This window comes from Macrobrachium nipponense, chromosome 46 (genome assembly GCF_015104395.2).
Source record: "Macrobrachium nipponense isolate FS-2020 chromosome 46, ASM1510439v2, whole genome shotgun sequence".
NCBI classification, from domain to species: Eukaryota; Metazoa; Arthropoda; class Malacostraca; order Decapoda; family Palaemonidae; genus Macrobrachium; species Macrobrachium nipponense.
The window spans coordinates 31,916,217-31,935,367 of NC_061106.1; the positions used below are offsets into that span (position 1 = coordinate 31,916,217).

General features: G+C 38.1%; 1 protein-coding gene across 5 annotated transcripts; it reads right to left on the reverse strand.

Annotated features, from left to right (window-relative positions):
• Window positions 1–2,328: 2,328 nt before the first annotated feature.
• LOC135214878 (G patch domain-containing protein 11-like) lies at window positions 2,329–16,151 on the reverse strand. 5 transcript variants are annotated; one of them, XM_064249304.1, is made up of 3 exons: window positions 15,797–16,151; window positions 7,888–8,833; window positions 2,329–3,287 (listed from the first exon to the last, which is right to left on the reverse strand). In XM_064249304.1, exon 2 carries the CDS (start codon window positions 8,689–8,691, stop codon window positions 7,900–7,902), a length of 792 nt encoding a protein of 263 aa, XP_064105374.1. In that variant the 5' UTR covers window positions 8,692–8,833; window positions 15,797–16,151; the 3' UTR covers window positions 2,329–3,287; window positions 7,888–7,899. The 5 variants fall into 5 exon arrangements, with proteins under 5 accessions (XP_064105374.1, XP_064105372.1, XP_064105376.1 ...); XM_064249302.1 differs by lacking the exon at window positions 2,329–3,287 and having other exon boundaries at window positions 7,075–8,833; window positions 15,797–16,148; XM_064249306.1 differs by lacking the exons at window positions 2,329–3,287; window positions 15,797–16,151 and adding an exon at window positions 15,761–15,783 and having other exon boundaries at window positions 7,075–8,833.
• Window positions 16,152–19,151: the final 3,000 nt, after the last annotated feature.

Here is a 19,151-nt window from a genome sequence, read left to right on the forward strand (position 1 = left end):
CTGCAGATCATTAAAGAATAAAGTGGAAATGAGATACGAAATTTTCAACACTTCAGTTCATATTTAAGATCTTCATTTTCATACAATTATTTATTTACCTAGTCCCACAAATTTAGGTCTTTTTGTTGCATTAAAAAATCTATATTGAACTCTCTTGAAATATTCTATTCTTATCAGTAATTTTATCAAATATCTAATATTATATTTTGCATAACTCATTGTTTTGATGAAAATGTAAACTTTAGTCTTTGAATATGGGAATATTCTTGGCACAAGCTAATTCAGTCATTCAAGCTTATTAATTATGTAGCTCCAGGTGAATGAGTGGGGACAAAGTAGTCTCTACAACTTCACATTGTGGAAAGGCTTTTTTTTTTCTTTGTGGCGGATATCGTTTGTGATCCTGTTCGCCACATGACTGAATAGGAAGCCCCATGTAGTACTGCCTTTCAGCATATGAAGCAATTTGGACATCTACCCCTTTGAAGAGCTAAGTTTCCTCAGTTGTCTGATGAAACTGCTTAACATTTTGGGAGATCATCCAAGGGCAGATCACCCCAGGAGTCATAACGGCCCTGGTGGCTTTTCACTGACCTCAGACTGAGAGATAGCCATTTTTACTGGCCCATGCATCATCTTTCAGTCTCATCTGCTGAGGTCCTGCCCATCAATGGAGGGTGTTTTGTTTCACTGCTGAAGACAATCCAGCATATATGACAGACAGGCTTTTCTTGCAGGAATAGTACACTGAAGTAGTCTGGAGTGGTTAGGTCCTCAGCAGAAGTCTATCAGGCAGAGTGATTCATCTGTAGCTGGTGTCCTAGAAATGGTTACTCTAGAGTAGGATCCTCTCTTCAACAGGTAACTGACTACTTCATCTGTCTCTGGTGAGATACGCTCTTCTCCATCTTTGCAGTGAAAGGCTATTAATCTGCCATAAACTAGGTTTTCTGGTTGAAGGGCACAGAAGAACTACACAGTCTTGGCCTGCCCCAGGAAGTTAGACTTGCAGAGAGAGAGTCATATCTCTTGTTCTTTTGGGTCTCGCTCAGGTACCCTTTAATCCTCTTAATTAGGCCTTAGAGATCTAATTGTCAAGACGACAGTGTTTTCCCTATCTTCAGTGAAGAAGTTAGCCAAGCTATATGGTCATGTGTGCTAAGTCTGTTATACAGACGGTTGGAACATACTCATTCTCGAGTTTATGGTGAAATCTCAAAACCCATCTGTTTCTGAGCCTAGATATGAAGGTATCTTATCCCATCCCTCTGGGATTTCACTGGCAATGATTGCAACAGTGCTTTTGGCCCTCATGCAAAATGTGTGGTGCTATTTGAATAGGATCTAACATTTCAGGTTTGAGGGTCAGCATTTGTTATAAATGGCTTGAGTGGCAGTCCAGGCTGTGTATTTTGTTGCAGGTGAGGGACACAATACAGTGTTCATCAACAGGCTGTCGTCCAAGAATGTGACTGCTTCCACTCTCCTCATTACAGAGGAATTGGTGTAGAGCATTTGGGTATGAATACTATATTTACTACCTACTATCCTGTACGTATGATACGAGGGGCCAAGGTTCACCTTGAGATCTACGGAATTGGGGATTTTCCTTTGAAAAGTACCAAACTCCAGCACCCAAAATACTAGGCTGTATAGGTTACAGGAGCCTTCCTTCCTCTTCTCAAAAATGTTGTGACTGGGAATCTAGCAAGTCATGAGTGAAAGACCGAGCAACCTTGTAAAAGTTCAAGACAATGCCTCCCACCTCAGAGTGAGTCTGTTTTATGATCTTTTATGAAAGATAAAGGTATGTACTCTCATAGTAAACAAATAGCATTTGTTTTAAATAGTAATGTAAATTGAATAGATGCAATCCTGAAGTCTTTTTATCATAATCCCACCTATAACCATATTGTGCCCCATAGTCTTAGAAAAAAAGGACAGTACAGACATGCGAGTGAGAAGGATTTCCCCTGCTTGCCCACCTACTGCCATCTGTAATAGGCTTTCTTGATTGCACCAGCTAAATAAAAGAATTTTAAGGTCTGAAAACCTCATGAGATTTCATTTTACATACTTTACAAATATTCCTAATTTGACATTCCATATCATAGTGATACAGACAAACTCTCAGTAAAGCCATTTATTTTATAAAAATGCCTTCTGAATGAGTAGTTTGTATTGTATTTTTATTTGATATCATGTTAAAGAAGGCAGCTAGCAGCTCTGTGATTGCACAAACTAAAAATATTGAAAAGTCACATATTTACATTTTTATTCTAATCAGTACATTAAAACTAAAGGGAATAAGAAAAGCAGAGTAGTTTCAAATATTTTAAGGAATAACTCATAATTCAGTTAATGTTGCAATTGTTAGATGACTATGGCAAGTTGTAATTTATAATAATTTTACCAGTGTAACTTGTTGATGGATAACTAGTTCATTGCCATCAAAAAGAAGAAAATTGTATACTGTACTTTGAAATTTTGTTCCTTACGTTTTAATAATTACAGGAGTCATTAAAGCAATGAGCTCGGTTGTTTAATTCAATCTGATAAATCAAGTTCCAAAATATTTATTTTCTAACTAGCAAGCAACCCTTCCTAAATAATCTTTTAGTAACATCTTGGGCTCATTTAAGTGAAGTCAAAATCAAAACCAAACATATGATAACAGTGTCTTAGTGTGCTTGAATATTTATGTGACATGTATTTAAGTTTATTGCATAAACTCATGTCAAAAATTTATCAAGCATAAGGGATTAGGAATTTTTCTGATAACCAGCACACTGCGTAGCTTACTATATACTACCAGGTTTTCCATGTAACTTTAGAATACATTTTTGTATACAAACTTGAGCTTTTTGCCCAATAAAAATGTAATGTATGTTTTTTATTTCTTTAAGGCTTTGTACATCCTTGAAAGTTTTAAACTGCATACCTTTCATCCCTGCATACCCCTCTATAATTAAAACTAATTAGAGTAGACAATATAGTCTTGTGTCAAATATGACATTATCAATTATATTACAGGCTTGTTATACCAGGGTAGTAATTACATATAGTCTTCCCCTGATAATGTCCCTTGAAGGATGGGACCCGAGGTCTTTCCTTTTGCCTGTTATGTTGGTAATCTTCACCTGATGGTGGACTGAAAATGGCAGGGAATATGGGTATGGATGTTCTTTAGTGCTACAAAGAATAAACCAAAGACTAGTACTCATTCTCACAGCTTACCTGCACACTTCATCCGTCCAGCTAAAATCTGCCTAGCACCCCAACTCATCCTACAAGAGACAAAGGAGAAAGACATGAGAAGCAGTTACTCGCACATCCCTCACTCACCAAATACTTTACACAAGGTGCTACTTGTCCCAAAATGGGAGCTGGGCTGCTACAGAACTTGTTGAGCAGCCGACATAGAACCCTAGGAAAACTAACAAGGATTTGTGTACAACTTCCTGCCTGCTGATTGTAAAAAGCGTATGCAATGGTGGTCTGCCACAACCACATTCCTGCATGCAATCCCTTCTGAATCGACTGGTTAATGTATGGGCAATGCCCCTGACCTCTTGAGCTCTTGCCCAGACTGTAGCCATCCTTGCTGAAAAAGGCATGCGCCCACTTGGTTGTCTAACAAAGACAGAAAGAAATCATGTTTTTGAAACCTTTTTCTTTGCATTGCCAGCACTAACAAAGAAACATCAACACTCAGGCCTGAAATGTTGAGCTCTCTCAAGACAGTACTGCAGCATCCTAACAGGACACAATAGCATCCGTCCAGATCATTACCAAGAAAGTCCTCTAGGGAGGATATCGAAAAGGGCTCAACCTAGTGTCAGGGACCAATGGGTCCTGAGTATTTACTGCATAATCCAGGACAAATATGACCGATGCTGATCCCCATCCCCTCAAGTGCTGACAATCATACAAGAGGACAAAAAACTCCCCTACCCTTCTCACCAATGCCAGGGAAAGAAGAAAAATCGTCTAATATCATATCTCTGTATGATGACTTTCATATGCTCGTACAAGCAACGAATGAGGTTCCTCAACACAGTCACATCCCACTCAGGGAACATAAGTTTCCTGGGAGGGCGAGACTGTTCAAAGCATCTCAGGAGTATGGAGATATCCCACAGTGAGGAAAGATCTAGCCTTTTTAGTCATAAAACGAGGCCTTAAGCTGACTTGTGCCCCTTTATGGCCAAGACAGACAAACTTCTCTCTGCAAAGGAAGATGATAAAGTTTGCTATCTTCTAAAGAGTGGCTTTGACTGGAGAGATACTTTGTCTACAGTACCAACTACAGACAACATCCTGCTTCCCCTGATAAACAGCACTGAGGATTTATGAAAGTATCTAAACATCTGTGCAGCAAGAAAAGCCTCTCTCTTACAGATGCTGGATACCTCTATGCATGGGTGGGCAAGCCAGGCTTCTACTTCACTTGCTAGCTTTGGAAGAAGAAGGGGAGGTGGTGATGGCACTCAACAATAAAGACAAAAAGTACTATGACTTTCTTCTCCTTGTCAAGGGCAGCTTAAGATAATGTGGAGGAGAATGTCACCCAGCAATGACACAGACAGCAACACCGGAAGGCACCTCACCGAAGGAATATGTGGTGACATTACAACTTTAGTGGTCACCAGAGAAGTCATCACAGTTACAGGAAGGCTCTGTATAGCCTTCAAAAGGTGAATTAGAGAAAGCACACTCGGCTCTACTTCGAACCCTAGGGAGTGCCACAAATCAGTAAGTCCCTCAGGCTCCACAGCACCTGCAACAAAGGTCGGGTTATGCAAGACTGTCTCCCCTCAGCCCAAAAAGGAGTGTCCTCCCTACGACAACTCCTTTGAGCAAAGTGAAACTACCTTAGAGGAATCAGCCCGTTCATCTTCCCCCATATGGTGGCTTTCCAGTGATGAAGCAACAGGTGTCAATGTTAGGGAAACTACTCCCATAGGAGTGGTAACCCCTGGTGGAAGTTTGACTGGGAGCAAGAAAAAACCAGCGCGAATCTTTGGTGTCACCAACAGCACAGTCATGCCTACAGCATGACACACAAAGTGAGGATCAACCTCAATCAGCACAATAAACCAATTACGTACATACAAAAGTTTCTCTTTCCCCAGGCAGTGTCTAAAGCCCCGTCCACACGATCGAACTTTGCCCGACAGACTTTGTTCGATGTGACGTCAGAAGCGGAGAAACTGCGGATAAGTTTCTGACTTTGTCCTCCTTCTGACGTCACATCATACAAAGTCTGTTGGGCAAAGTTCGACCACGTGGACGGGGCTTAAGGGTTTAACGGTTACCTTTCAGTAGCAGGCAATTGTATATTTGGGCTTTGCAAACTTTATTATTTCATAAAATATGTACGGAAACAGGAAACCAAATACTCATTCCAGCTCATGTTTGCAAGCTAAATTCTGTCAATAATGAAGGTTTGTATTTGTGTAGGAACAAAGCTCATTTGTAATCAGCATGAACACAAATTTATACAGAAGTAATCAAAAAGGTTATTAGTTTGCTAAACAGGTTTCCATAAAGAAAATATCCATATGAAAAAGAGAAAACATAGCAATCAAATTTTTATTATACCATGTGTAATAAAGAGAGAAAACAGCAAATAAATGTTATGTTTTTCAAAAGAGAAAATTAATTTTTTCATACTAACCCATTATACTGCAGGTCACTTTTGTGGTACAGAATTTCCCAAGAAAGCAGATACTAGCTAGGTTATGCGGCATGCACTTTCTGGGCTACACACACACAAACAAACTAGCAGTCAGAAATCACTTTTCATGTGTTCTGCAGAAGTGTGCAAAAAAATGGAGTGTTCTGTATTAGTGTAAGTACAGCCATACCTCGGTTATAGTACAACCCCTTCCAAAAGGCTGTCCTTTAACCAAGCTAATTTTTAACATAAGAAATATAGGAATTGGATTAATGCATACAAGACTTCAAAAATTACAAATTTAAACATTTCAACTTAAGTTTAACTTGCTTAGCATGCAGAAATTATACAATAAGGAATAAATATGTGAAATAAATGCAAATTTGTTCTCAATTTTATTGTAAATAGTCAAGTTGATGGCCTACTGCGTAAGTGGAGGGTGAAGAGTAGGTCAGATGTTATTGTTTGGAAGGGGCCCTTTCCATAAAAGCAATATATAACTTTGTTTTCCTTACTAAAAACCTTGGCCAGTGCTGTTTGTTTTTTCCTGCATTTTAATATATCATTTAACTGCAAGATATAGCATTGTCATTCCAACAGGTTTATAACACTGCAAACTTTGTCAGGGTGATATTATTCAAGTAAACTGCACTTTTCATGTTTTTCTATGATTCTTTTAAATCCAGATTTCCTTTCTCTCTTCTCTTGCATCCTGTTATTCTTTCCTTCTTTTAAATCCAGATTTACTCTCTCTCTCTCTTTGCCATACTGGTATCTCTTGCCTTCTTATTGGTCAAGATGACATATGTTCAGTACAATTATACTGTACACATGTCATCTTGACCAATAAGAAGGCAAGAGATGCCAATTTAGCAGAGATGTGCACAGAGTAAGACCTACGCAGGGACTGAATCCTTCCCTTTGCTTCAGTTAGAAACTACAAACATGAGACATGCTTAACCCATGCATATTTTACCCAGGCTTTCGTCTTTGTGTCCTTAAATCAAGCATGTGTCCGTGAACAGAGAAGATATTTTCTTAATCAAGACATCCTTTAACCAAAACTGTCCGTTACACGAAGCTTCCATTAACTAAGGTATGACTGTACATGTAATGGGTTTGTATGAATTTTTTTTTTTTAATTACTACCAAAGAGGGAAGTTACATGGAACATATCTTGACAAAAGTATTTCAAGATGCTATTCCCTATTTTCTTTCTTTTACTTCTGAGAAAGAAAGGAGACTAGTATTACTCTTTTAGAGGGTAGCGGTTTTCACCATGAAATCCCTTTGTCTGTTTTACAAAAGTTTTTGCTATGCCATTATCAATGGAGTTTACTGACAAACCTTGGGTGGTCCATCTATATAGCAAAGGTTAAAAACAAAACAAAATCCAGGCAGTACAAAAATCAAGATTCATTTGATTTAAAGTTAATGTATACTAACTGACTGGATCACTGTAATCACTGTTGCCACTAAGAGTATCTAACATGGTATTAAGTGAGCATCCACAAAAATGTTCTTAGTGCTTAATGGAGAACAGTAAAATAAAGAGGTTTGTACACACTATGGACTATAAGGAAGATAGTTTAAGTGACCTAATAAGACTGCTGACTTACAGAATGAGTCAGAACAATCTTACTAGTTACTAGCAATACAGATTAGGCATCAGCTCTTTTCCAATGTTTCACAGAAGGGTTACATTAGGTGTACCCCTCAGATTATAAGCAATGTTGATTTTAGGCCTAAGAGTATTATGATGGAAAGTTTAATCTCCAAATATGTTTCTGCAACCAAATAACTTTAATTTCCCATATGTTGACTGAATTTGGGATGAAAGGTGTAAGCATTTTTTTCAATATAATTGACACTGTGTAAGAACAACTGTTTGGGCTTGAACCTTACTGCGCCTCATAAGACAAAAATGTTACAGTCACTTTGTAAAGTATTAAAAAGTATCCACTTAACATTTTTTTAATGAATTTCATCCTGAATTCTCTAGTCTCCTGCTTTTCTAGTCCTTAATATAATTTTTATGTTTTTATCGATTAAGAATTCCAAAGATCACTAGCATCCACCAGTAACAGCAACTTACCAGATAAATGCATTTTAGTTTAACATTGCCATTTTTATGTTTTCTTGTTATCACTATAAATCCAACCATTTAGGTTGTAATCACAAAAATATGAAGACCCTGTGATACTAACCAAATGTTATGCTTAATCATCATCATCATGGTCGCCTCTTGTGGGTCCAGGGCAATTTTGCTTCAAGTCTCTTTCATCATCAAACACTGTTCCACACCAAAGGCAGTAAAGGTACTGAGTCCGTAAGTAAGAAGTGAGAATCATGAGTTTTTCTTGTGGCTCAAAATCAATTTCTGATTCCTCCTCATCTTCTTCATACTCCTCTTCATCATGTTCTTGCATGTAAATTGGCCAAAACCACGTCTCTTCGGGTTCTGTGATGTTTTGTTTTGAATCCATTTCATAACAAATGCGTTGGCTTTTCCTCAAATCATGCCACAGAGATTTCTCTTGTCTTTCATTACGTTTTCTAGCACGATATTCCTCTGGATCTACTACATTCTCTGTTTTTTTCTTCAATTTTCTTTCTTCTTTTTTCTTCTTGTAATCTACAATCATCTGTTGCCAACCCAGTCCAACTCTATCCTGTTTCACATCAACAGAGACAGGTTCAAGTCGACCTTGACCCTCCTTACCAAGACTTGTGCCAGGCTTGTATCCCATTTTTTGAAGCAATGAAAACCCTTTATTGGAGGAGTTGAGGGCTGTGTTAAGCCCTTCCTCTAGTCTTTCTTTTTGAACTTCCTTGACAGAACGAAAACTTACTTTATGCTTAGAATCCTTTTCCTTTTTCTTCTTTTCCATATTAATTTTTCTCTTAGCAGCATGTGAGTGAACAAGTCCAGGTCTAATATCATTACTCCCAGTACACTGAGCTAAAAAGTCTGCAGACATATAATCAATTTCCTCTTCAGAATCGGCCATACTTATCTCAAAGTCAGTCAGTCACAAATCACACAAATGGGAAGTGTCCCAGTATTCCAGAACTGATTCTCAGTCAACACAGAATACAGTAAACATCTCCTCTTGTCCAGAATACTTTATGTATTGCTTGCAGCCAGTCTGACTGAAAAGATAAAATGGCAAAGTTAGTACCTTACATCTATACACATTCATATAAAACTGGTCCAGTAACAGATTTAAATTCAAAATTAGAGTATATGGGATGTTGAAATGCTAATACAGCAGTGCTGTACTTTTGGGAATATGATTATACTTTACCAATTATAGAAAGTTATTTAATGCAAATATGAAAAGCATCCTGTAGTAACAGAATGCACTCCATTTTTGTCTTTAAAGAAAAAAAAAGGGAATTTTTGGAGCAAAATATTAAAACAAAAATACATATAAATAACAGTTGTAAAATCCATAAACTCAAACTTACTATTTTATTTTGTATACTGCTAGATAGGTATGGAATGATCAGCAATACTTCCCCATTCCATAAGCATGCTAAGCACTGGATACAAGAATGAGAATCACTTCCCCAAAGGGGTCTGTCTCTTTGCAACGCCTAGTGAAATTTTTACAATTAATGTCTAGCTTAAAATAGTTAAGAAAAACCATAAAGCGTTCCTTGAAAGATGAACACTAAAGGAATCTTATCACATTTGACTTCCAGAAATAACTCACTTAGGGTAGCATTATATAAGCATCATGACCTATGTGATGGTCAGGGAATTAATCTACAGTATAATCATCATGACCAAGTTATGTTATATGAGGTCAATGTCAGCTACAACATGAGATGTAAGAAAGTTATAAAAGGAAGGTGCAATATATATATGACAATCCTTCATCCTGCAACTATTGTCTTAACCAAAAATAAATTTTTTTTTTTTAAGTAATTTGTATTTTTTATAAGTATATAAATCACACCTTTTTATGTAATAATATCCTTCAGAAAGAGCCATTATCTGCTGTTGACCTAACAAGGGAGTTCAAGGAGGGTGAGTAAAGGAAGACCTCAGTCACTTGCATTTGCCTAACACTTGCTTTGGCATCAGGCACTAAGCAAGGATAGTGACATGGGATTAAGATAAAAGGGTATGGTTTATATACCTAAGAAAAATACAGGTTCCTTTGAAAATTTATTTGTTCCACAGAAACACAGATCATTACCTTTTATTTAAGTGATTCACTCCTTAGTTGGGAGTCTCATCTGACAGCCAAGTTGAATCTTTACCCAGAAATGCCATGTCCCAGTCACAAAAGTGAACTGGGGATGGATGATCCTTGTAACCTCCTACAGTATTTGGTTTGGCATGGAGATGATAGCATTAGAGCTCGTGAGCCCATCTGAGATACGTTTGAGATCTTGTTTGATAAGAAAATGCTTAGAGAACCAGGTGTGACCCTATACGGGGTGACACAAGTCAGAAAGCAGCTAAATCTGGCCAATATGACTGACAGGTTGTATTATAGCTACACCTGACTCCTACCCTGTTCAAAGGGAAAGTAGAAACAGTCACATCTTATCAACTAAAGCTCTGAGACTAGGTGCTTGACTGAGTTGCCACCTCAGTTTTGAGGAGGGAAGGCCCCTCCTGACACTGGACACATACGGCATGGCCACCCTAAAGGCACAGATGTGGTTCATCAACCCAGGGGACTTGAAGGAAACCACACAGAGGACCAAGGTGTCCTGGTTATCAGAACTCTTCTCCACCGCCTGCTCCACTTTACTCTTTAGAAAGCATAAACAGGAAACCATGATTGAACAGTTCTGCAAAACAAAACTACTCCCAGCTGAAACTTGTCAAGAGCTTTCTTGGTTGCTGGATAGCAATCAAGTTTGACCTACAGATCAGACTAGTAACCTCATCCAAAGCATCACAAACAAGTAGAAGCTGATAGCCGTCAGAACTGCCTCACCTGTTGAGAAAGCCCTGGAGTACAATAACAAGATGAGCTCGACTAAAGGGATAGGGTTACTTCCCCAAGATCATTAAGCTCAAAATGAGCCAAATGATCTTTACATTACAACTTTGCATGAGATAGTTCTGAAGAAAGTCTCAGGTGCTAACAGATTCCTCAAAGCAAGGGTTGGATTCTGTCCAAGATGAAGGTTGCTACACCAATCTGCCCTGGCAAAAACTTTCAGATCGTAAGCATGGACAATCAGTCCTACCGGTTCCAATAACTAAACAACAACTTGATGTAGACTTTTAACCTCTCAAAAATTACACATTTTTAATTAAACGGTATTTTTCATAGCTAACAAACCTTTGGTCTTAATGGTAGGATAAATCTTCTGGTGCCATCTCGGTACCAATTAAAAACAATAAAAAATTGTAAATGCAAGGAATCTGTGGCATCTGGCATCCAATTCGTAGTTGAGGTGGAAGCACATCAGAGACCAGGCTTCAATTCAGTGACACATCAGTCTTTCTTCCAACCCAGGATGAAACATAAGAAGGGTGGCGAGAGTTGGGCAGTCAATGTTAAGAAAAGGCTACCAAGGAATAGGGCTTACGCTATCAAATGTAGCCTGAGATGGGTTTATAGGTGAGCCTATCCAAGGTTAGATGTAAAAAGGTAGGTCACTATAAAACAACAACCTAGGCTAAACAAAGAAGATGAGCAATTCTGTCAAATGTTACCATTAACATTTAACTTTAAAACATTATTACTTGGTGGATTTGAAAATAAAAAATTTTTATGGGTAAAACCTGAAACTACTACAGCAGCCTAGTTCCTGACAGTTGACGACAGGATTGTAAATTTTTGTCCATGTTTTTGTTTATGTTTGTCTTTTGTTAATGATGATGGTATTTAGGCTAGCACCAATGTTTTGTTTTATATTCATCCCCAACATGGTCGTACTAAACATGGCAGCCATTTTGCATGTAAACTGGAAGTTTTCAAAACTAGAGGAACCGTTTCGGGTTTTACCACATAACCTTAATCTGAAAGACAGTTACCCTGTCGATGGGAGATGTCTTTGTATTTTACTCATTTTGTGTTTTCCCCAACCCAAAAACCCCACTTTCTCACTGAGGTTCCCTGAATTGTAAGATAGGTATACCTGGGTAGGCCTAAATGAAGGTGAGGCCCCAAAAAGTAGCCTCATGTACCAACGAAATGAGGATGTATATCAGAAAAACAATCAACGTACACACATAAAACAAAATACTATATTTTCAAATCCAAAATCCCATATGGGTTTACAAAGAAAAAGACACCATGGTAGATATAAGAAATAGCGCCGCATTGGGTATTTTCTTGGAAATTGACATTTTCTGAAGTATTATGGTTGCTTAATAAGAATTTACCGTTACGTATTTTTTGTTAGTCGACTGTAGGGTAAAAGACAGAATGGCGACATAGCGGCCACCGATCCCTGAATGCGGCCACTTCCCATAAGAGCACTTGAATGATGCCATTATGTATTTCATATTTTAGTGGAGAACACTTACTTCGAAAGGAGTACAGAGGTCACAGTGTGCTGCCTGGTTGGGCCACAACTCTTGACAAATGCTCATGAGTCATGGCAGCGAATTCAAGTACTTGGAGCGAGTGAATATCCGCGGACCCCCAATTTTCAAAAGAAAAAATATCTGCGGACCGCAGATTTTCAAGGGGAAAAAGTTTGTTGATGTGTGCTGTCAGTAAGAATGTGGTGGAATGGCACTTCGTGCCTTATCTGCATATTTAAATGGCACAGGATATTGGTACGGCAGCCGTATCCCTGATTGCGATAGATATTGGTACGGCAGTGAATTGCGCATGCATCAGTTTCAGACTTCCTGCCGTACAAATAACATAGTGTAGTGGGGTACGTCAGATTCTGTCAGTGGTGCCGTATTGTGCTATTGTCTTGCTGTAGGTACGGCAGTTTGCTAATCATGCAGCAGTTGCCGTACACTGTTGCTAAGAGCTATACCTAGTTACGGCACTAGAAGAACAGCAACAGTAGTAATAATAGTCGAACTGAATTGTTTTGCTGAACATGTTCAATTCAAAATGTCAAAGTGAAGCACCATACTGTCATCACCAAAGCCCCAAAACATTTTGGCAGTAAATGAAAATATAAAAAATCACAATAATACTTAAACACACTTAGATTTTGACAATACAGGCGGTCCCCGGGTTACGACGGGGGTTCCGTTCTTGAGACGCGTCGTAAGCTGAAAATCGTCGTAAGCCGGAACATCGTCAAAAATCCTATGAAAACCTTACTTTTAAGTGTGTGCATTGAACTATGTAAAACTGCATTCTTATGGCATTTTTCATCAAAAAAAACCTTCAAATATTGATTATTTTGCATTTTTGGTGTCATATTTCATCTCCCAGATGAGCTTTGTAGGCGTCGTAACCCTGGAACATGCGTCAAAACCCTGGAACATGCGTCAAAACCCTGGAACATGCGTCAAAACCCTGGAACATGCGTCGTAACCCTGGAAATAACGTCTATTGACAAGCGTCGTAACCTCGGAACGTCATAAGCCGACACCGTCGTAACCCGGGGACTACCTGTATATATGAAAAATAAAACTAAACTAATCAATCTGTGTACTTCAAATATTCTTTGAATCTCCTCTGCACCGTGTAATAATACACCAGTTTTCGCTGAAAAACAGATGTTTTCAGGTTTCAACGAGCTGACAAAAGCAATAGACGTCTAAAGAGTCAAACTTCCAGAACTTGTATATCCGTAGGTCACAAACGATCAAGTCAGTCCTGAAAAGAGCTCTGAAGAGGAAATTCCAAGAAGACTTGAAGTACTACACAGAAATCGTGCTCTGCTGTATTCATGGTAGGTAGTAAGGAAAACTACCAAAGTCAATCCCCTGGTAAACAGCCTAATCAATCGTAAGTACTAATCATCCAAATCAGGTCTATATTAACAGCATGTTTTCCATATTGGACGCACTACTGACTGCTGCACTACCTTACTAGCTAAGCTTCAAATCTTCTTTGAATCTCCTCTTCGGAGCTCTTTTCAGGGCCGATTCGATCGTTCGTGACCTGTAGATATACAATTCCTGGAAGTTTGAATCTTCGTAGACATCTAGGCTATTGCTTTTTTTCAGCTCGATGAAACCTGAAAACATCTGTCTTTCAGCGAAAACTGATGTATTACCTATTACACGGTTCATAGTTCCACGCTGGACGAGTGGTTTTCGAGCTGGGCTGCCAATCCGGTGGTCCCAGGTTCGATTCCCGTCTCGGTCAACGCGGAATCAGAGAAATTTATTTCTGGTGATAGAAGTTCATTTCTCGATATAGTGTGGTTCGGATCCCACAATAAGCTGTAGGTCCCGTTGCTAGGTAACCAATAGGTTCCTAGCCACGTAAAAATATCTAATCGTCGGGCCAGCCCTAGGAGAGCTGTTAATCAGCTCAGTGGTCTGGTAAAACTAAGATATACTTAACTTTACACGGTTCATGTTGGTAGGTCGTCATTTTCTTGCTGTCACTGACATGCCTGAGGCGGTAAACAAGGGTTCACACATGCACAATTCACAGCCGTACCAATAGCTATCTATCACAATCAGGGATACGGCTGCCGTACCAATATCCAGTTCATATTTAAATATTCTTGGCAAGCTTGTTTGTTCTGGCAAGAGGAATTGTTTTGCTGCACGCACTAGCCTCATGGTTAAGATCAACTGGGTCCTTAGATAGGAGCTGTAACTGTGTACCGCGGATATACAAACTACCCAAATTAATTTACGAACTGGATATTGGTACGGCAGCCGTACCCCCGATCGCGGTAGATATTGGTACGGCAGTGAATTGCGCATGCGCGAACCCTTGTTTACCGTCTCACTCATATCCAAAGACTATATACTGAAGTATATAACGCAGTCTTTGGGCATATCAGTAACAGCAAGAAAAAAATGGTGACGGAACATCATGAAACGCGGAATAATAATTAGTTTTTTCGCCGAAAAACAGATGTTTTCAGGCTTTAACGAGCTGAAAAAAGCCATAGACATCTATGAAGACTCAAACTTTCAAAAATTTGGTAATTCATGATATATACGTAGGTCACGAACGATCGAATCGGCCCTGAAAAGAATTCCGAAGAGGAGATTCAAAGAGGATTATATAAATAACAATAATATACACTACCATCGTACCTTTGGTGACTTTCTCGGCCCTTTATTCTGCCCGACATCGGCAGTTGCAAGGGCCGTTATACACTTTACTATTCTTTTAATTCACTTCATTGGGTATTGCAGCTGTCTGAGAAGACGATGGAATTTACCAGGTAGTGAATGGCAAAATTAAACAAATTTTCAGCACCTATTCCATTAAAATTGGGATAGTGTTTGTTTTTCTAGTACAAAAAAGCGGGACAAAATTCACAAAAGCAAAACAAAAAAAAGGGGGGGGAGGGACATTTTGCTAACTAAAAAAAGGGGGACAGATGTTCAAAAAGCGTGACTGTCCCGCCTAAAAGCCGAACTCTGGTTTACATAATACAGTATGATTAGCAAACTGGTAAACGGATATACCTAGCTAACTGCCGTATCTACAGCAAGTCAAGAGCGCAATACGGCACCAATGACAGAATCTGCCGTACACTCACCGCACTATATTTGTACGGCAGGAAGTCTGAAATTGACGCATGCGCAATTCACTGCCGTACCAATATCTACCACGATCGGGATACGGCTGCCGTACCTATATCCTGTGCCATTAATTTAAGGGAAGGTGGCCGCTATGTCGCCGCTCGGTCATTCACCCTAATTAAACTGGCCCCACCCGGGCTATAGGTAGCACTAAACAGGGCGAAATACTAAGTGTACATTTGACTCGCCCAAAATCTCTAGTGGCTTTTGTATTAGCCAGACATTCTTAACCTTACTAGAGAGAAGAGAGAGAGAGAGAGAGAGAGAGACTAGTAGCTATTAGTACGTACTACTAGGCTATAGGTATACTACTACCTAGGTAACCTACGCTCACTGGATTGGCCTAGCCTTATCCTTTGCCTATAGGTATGCCTACGGACTAGATTACAAAAACCTGAATTGTTCGAAACCTCTCAACAGTCATAGCTAACTGGGTACAAAATTACCTTCTGATTTAGTACAAATTGGACAATGTAACGGGGATACGTAGTAGTAGTAGTAGTGGGTGGGATATGCCTTTGAAACGGCTCCCTTGCTTCTTTTATTCCTCCTTTGTTTGTGTTTGCTTGAGCTTCTTCTCTCTGAAATACCACATTTCTTTTATAAAATCTTTCCGATTCTCCACTTCCTCCCTCATTAGTACTACCAATAAGATTATATTTGCTACTAATTCCTCTTTATTTTCTTGATATGGTTGCTGCATAAAGCTATATCTATTTCTAATTTCATTGTATGCTGGACAGTAAAGTAAGAAATGTTCTAAATTTTCATTTTGTTCCTCACAGTATAAACATTTTGTATCTTCTCCTTTTATCCTATTTCTATCATTTAATCCTAGTATACCTAGTCTGCCCTACTGATCAGCATTGTTTTTTTCAGTGTTATCATACCAGATTCTTCTCTTATGTTTTCTTTATATTTTCTGTAGATTCTTAATGTTGACTTTTCATTCATTTCTTTCTGCCATATTTTTCTGTCCCAATTGTTTATTATTTCTCTTAACTGTTTGTCTTTAACTGCTTCAATTTTACCTAAGTTTATGTTTAGTTCTTTCATATATTCTTTTACTTGCATTATCCAGGGTTTTTTTTTTTTTTCATACTGATCCATTGTTATCTCATATAGGAGCCTATTTCCACCATTCTTCAGTGTATGTTTTCAGGTAGAAAAGTTTATTCTTCATATCTCTAGATTGGCAGGAAGTGGCCCCTATTTCAGATCTTAACGCACAACTTGCTGTGTACTTGGCGCTTTCACTGTTGCTCTGTATACTTTATTATCTATCTTCTGCAATTCATTTATTGTTTTCCTGTCAAGTTTCATGACTTCCATTGCATACATTGAATGAAGCATCACTAGTCCTTTCCAGTACAATTTTCCTATTTTACCCTGCTACAAGCTTTTATGATGACTGCATTAGCCATATTTGCCATCTGCTTTGCTTTAATTTGGGCCCTTTTTATCTGTTCTCTGAAGCAGTCTTTCATGTTGTTGATTTTGTTATCTAGGTATTTAATATCTTAACTATTTTTAATATTCCTTCTATGTGCTCCATATTCTCCACATCATCGATACTGTACCAGTCGTTATATATTAGTATGTTACTCTTGTCCTTGTTATGTTTAGGCCACATTCACCTGCGATTTCCATAAGGAATTTTTTTATTGATTATTTTGTTATTTCTTCTAGTGTGTGCCCTAGTATTAACCCGTCGTCTGCATATAGTAGTGCCACTATCCTTATTACTTCATTTCTGAAACCTTCTGTATTTTCTAATTTTTCTATTATCAGGTACGTTATTAATAGAAAGATATGGTTGAGCCATTGCATCCCTGTCTTATTCCATTAGTTACATTAGTTCTTTTGTTCTATATTGTTAAGGCATAGGCTTGTTACATCATTTGTATATATCTTTGCAACTGTATTTATTACTTCTGCATGTAGTCTGTATTTTCATCATGACCTCAATGAGCTTTTTCCTATTAACTGAGTCAAATGCTTTTTGGAAGTCTATTGATACTACAAATAATGGGTCCTTTCTTCTGTAAGTTTCTTGTATGCAGTATTGTAAGATATATAAATTATCGATTCCTTCTCCTTTGTGCGGTAAAGCCGGATTGCAGTTCATTCATTTTTCCTATATTCTAATATTTTTTTCTATTTTGGTTCTCAGGATACCCCATGAAGATTTTATATGATGCATTTGTTAGAGCAATTGGCCTTAGATCTTTGACTGTGGGGTTTTGTTTTTTGGGCGTGAGTGTTGTTTTTTACTTAAACCAGCTTTTCTGCGTTTTCCTGCCCTTCATATTTCATTTAAAACATTCTGCCAATTCTTTTGAAGGTTGTTACTTTGTAAGAGTAATTTGAACAGTACTGGCTTCATTCCATCTGGTCCTGGTGCTTTTTTTGTCTTCATTTTTCTCAAGTTGATTTTTCACATCTTCTTCTGTTATGTTGATTTCTTCCATGGGTCTAATCTCTGTCTCTGTTGGGTCATACACTCCATGCATATGTTCTCTTAAAGATACGTTATATGGCATTTCATCTGCTGTCCTAATCTTTTCACTATTGCTTCCATGACATGTTTGTACTGTTCTTTCTTGCTTTCATTCATATCTCTCCTATTTTGTTTTCTTCTTCTTTTTGGTATAGTTGTTTCCCAGAATTTTACCCAGCTCTTTCCCTAGGGTTTCGTCCTTCATCTCTTGCTTATTTTCATCGAATATTCTTATCCATTCTTTTTCTGATGGTCTTTCCTCTCAGCATGTCTATATATTCCCAGATTTTCCGTGGTCTGTTTTTATCATTCATTATCTCATTTCTAATCTTTTCTTCATATTCTTCATATGCTTTCCTTTATTATTATCTGTTACTTTTTGTTTTTGTTTAAGATATGCTTCTTCATAGTATCTTCTTTCTTCTATACTTGTGGCTTTCCTTTTTTAATTTGTTTATATACCCCTTCTTTTGGCTGATTTCTTTCTTTGTTTCTTTGGTGACCCATACTGTTTCTATTTCTTCTTGCTTTTCTGTCTTTAACCTTCTTTTGATTATCTTCTCTAAGTTATTTGTTTTTTGGCTCCACTCTTGATTCTTTCTTCCAACTGGGTTAGATCTCCTTTTCTGTCTTGTTGGCTTACTTTATACTCTATATATTCAAGGTATTTCCTGGTAGACTCTTCTGTAACTTTCAAATATTTGATTTCTTTTGTTTCATTTCTGAATGTTTTCCTTACTTTAGTGTTCATTATGAATTGGACCTTTATGAGGTGATGGTCTGATAGATCATATTCATATTTTCCCTCGTCTATCTCCATAGCATTCATATTTTTTTATACCTATTTTGGTTGACTAGGGCAAAGTCTATGGCACTGTTCTGGTCTCCTCTACTCCAGGTTATCTCTCCTTTGCAGCTGGGATCTCCATTTAATAGCGTTAAATCATATTTTTCCATCAATCCATAACATATTTTTCCATTTTGGTCAAGTTTCTTGTGTCCCTAGGAAACCTAAATGCCCATTGTAATCCCCAAGACTGATCATAGGCAGGTCTGTGGATTTTTCTATGGCTACATGTAAGGCGCTTTATTATTCGTTTATTTCTTTCTTTATCACTAGTTGACATGTAGACCAGAATTATGTTGAATATTGTTGTTCTATAATCAACCTTTACTATAAGAATGTCTTTGTGTTCCGACTTTTCTTTTTCTATCTGGATCTCTCCTATGGTTCTGTACATTATTAGTAGGCCTCCTCCTTTGGTGTCATCTTCATCTCTCATTGAGTCTACCACTCTGAT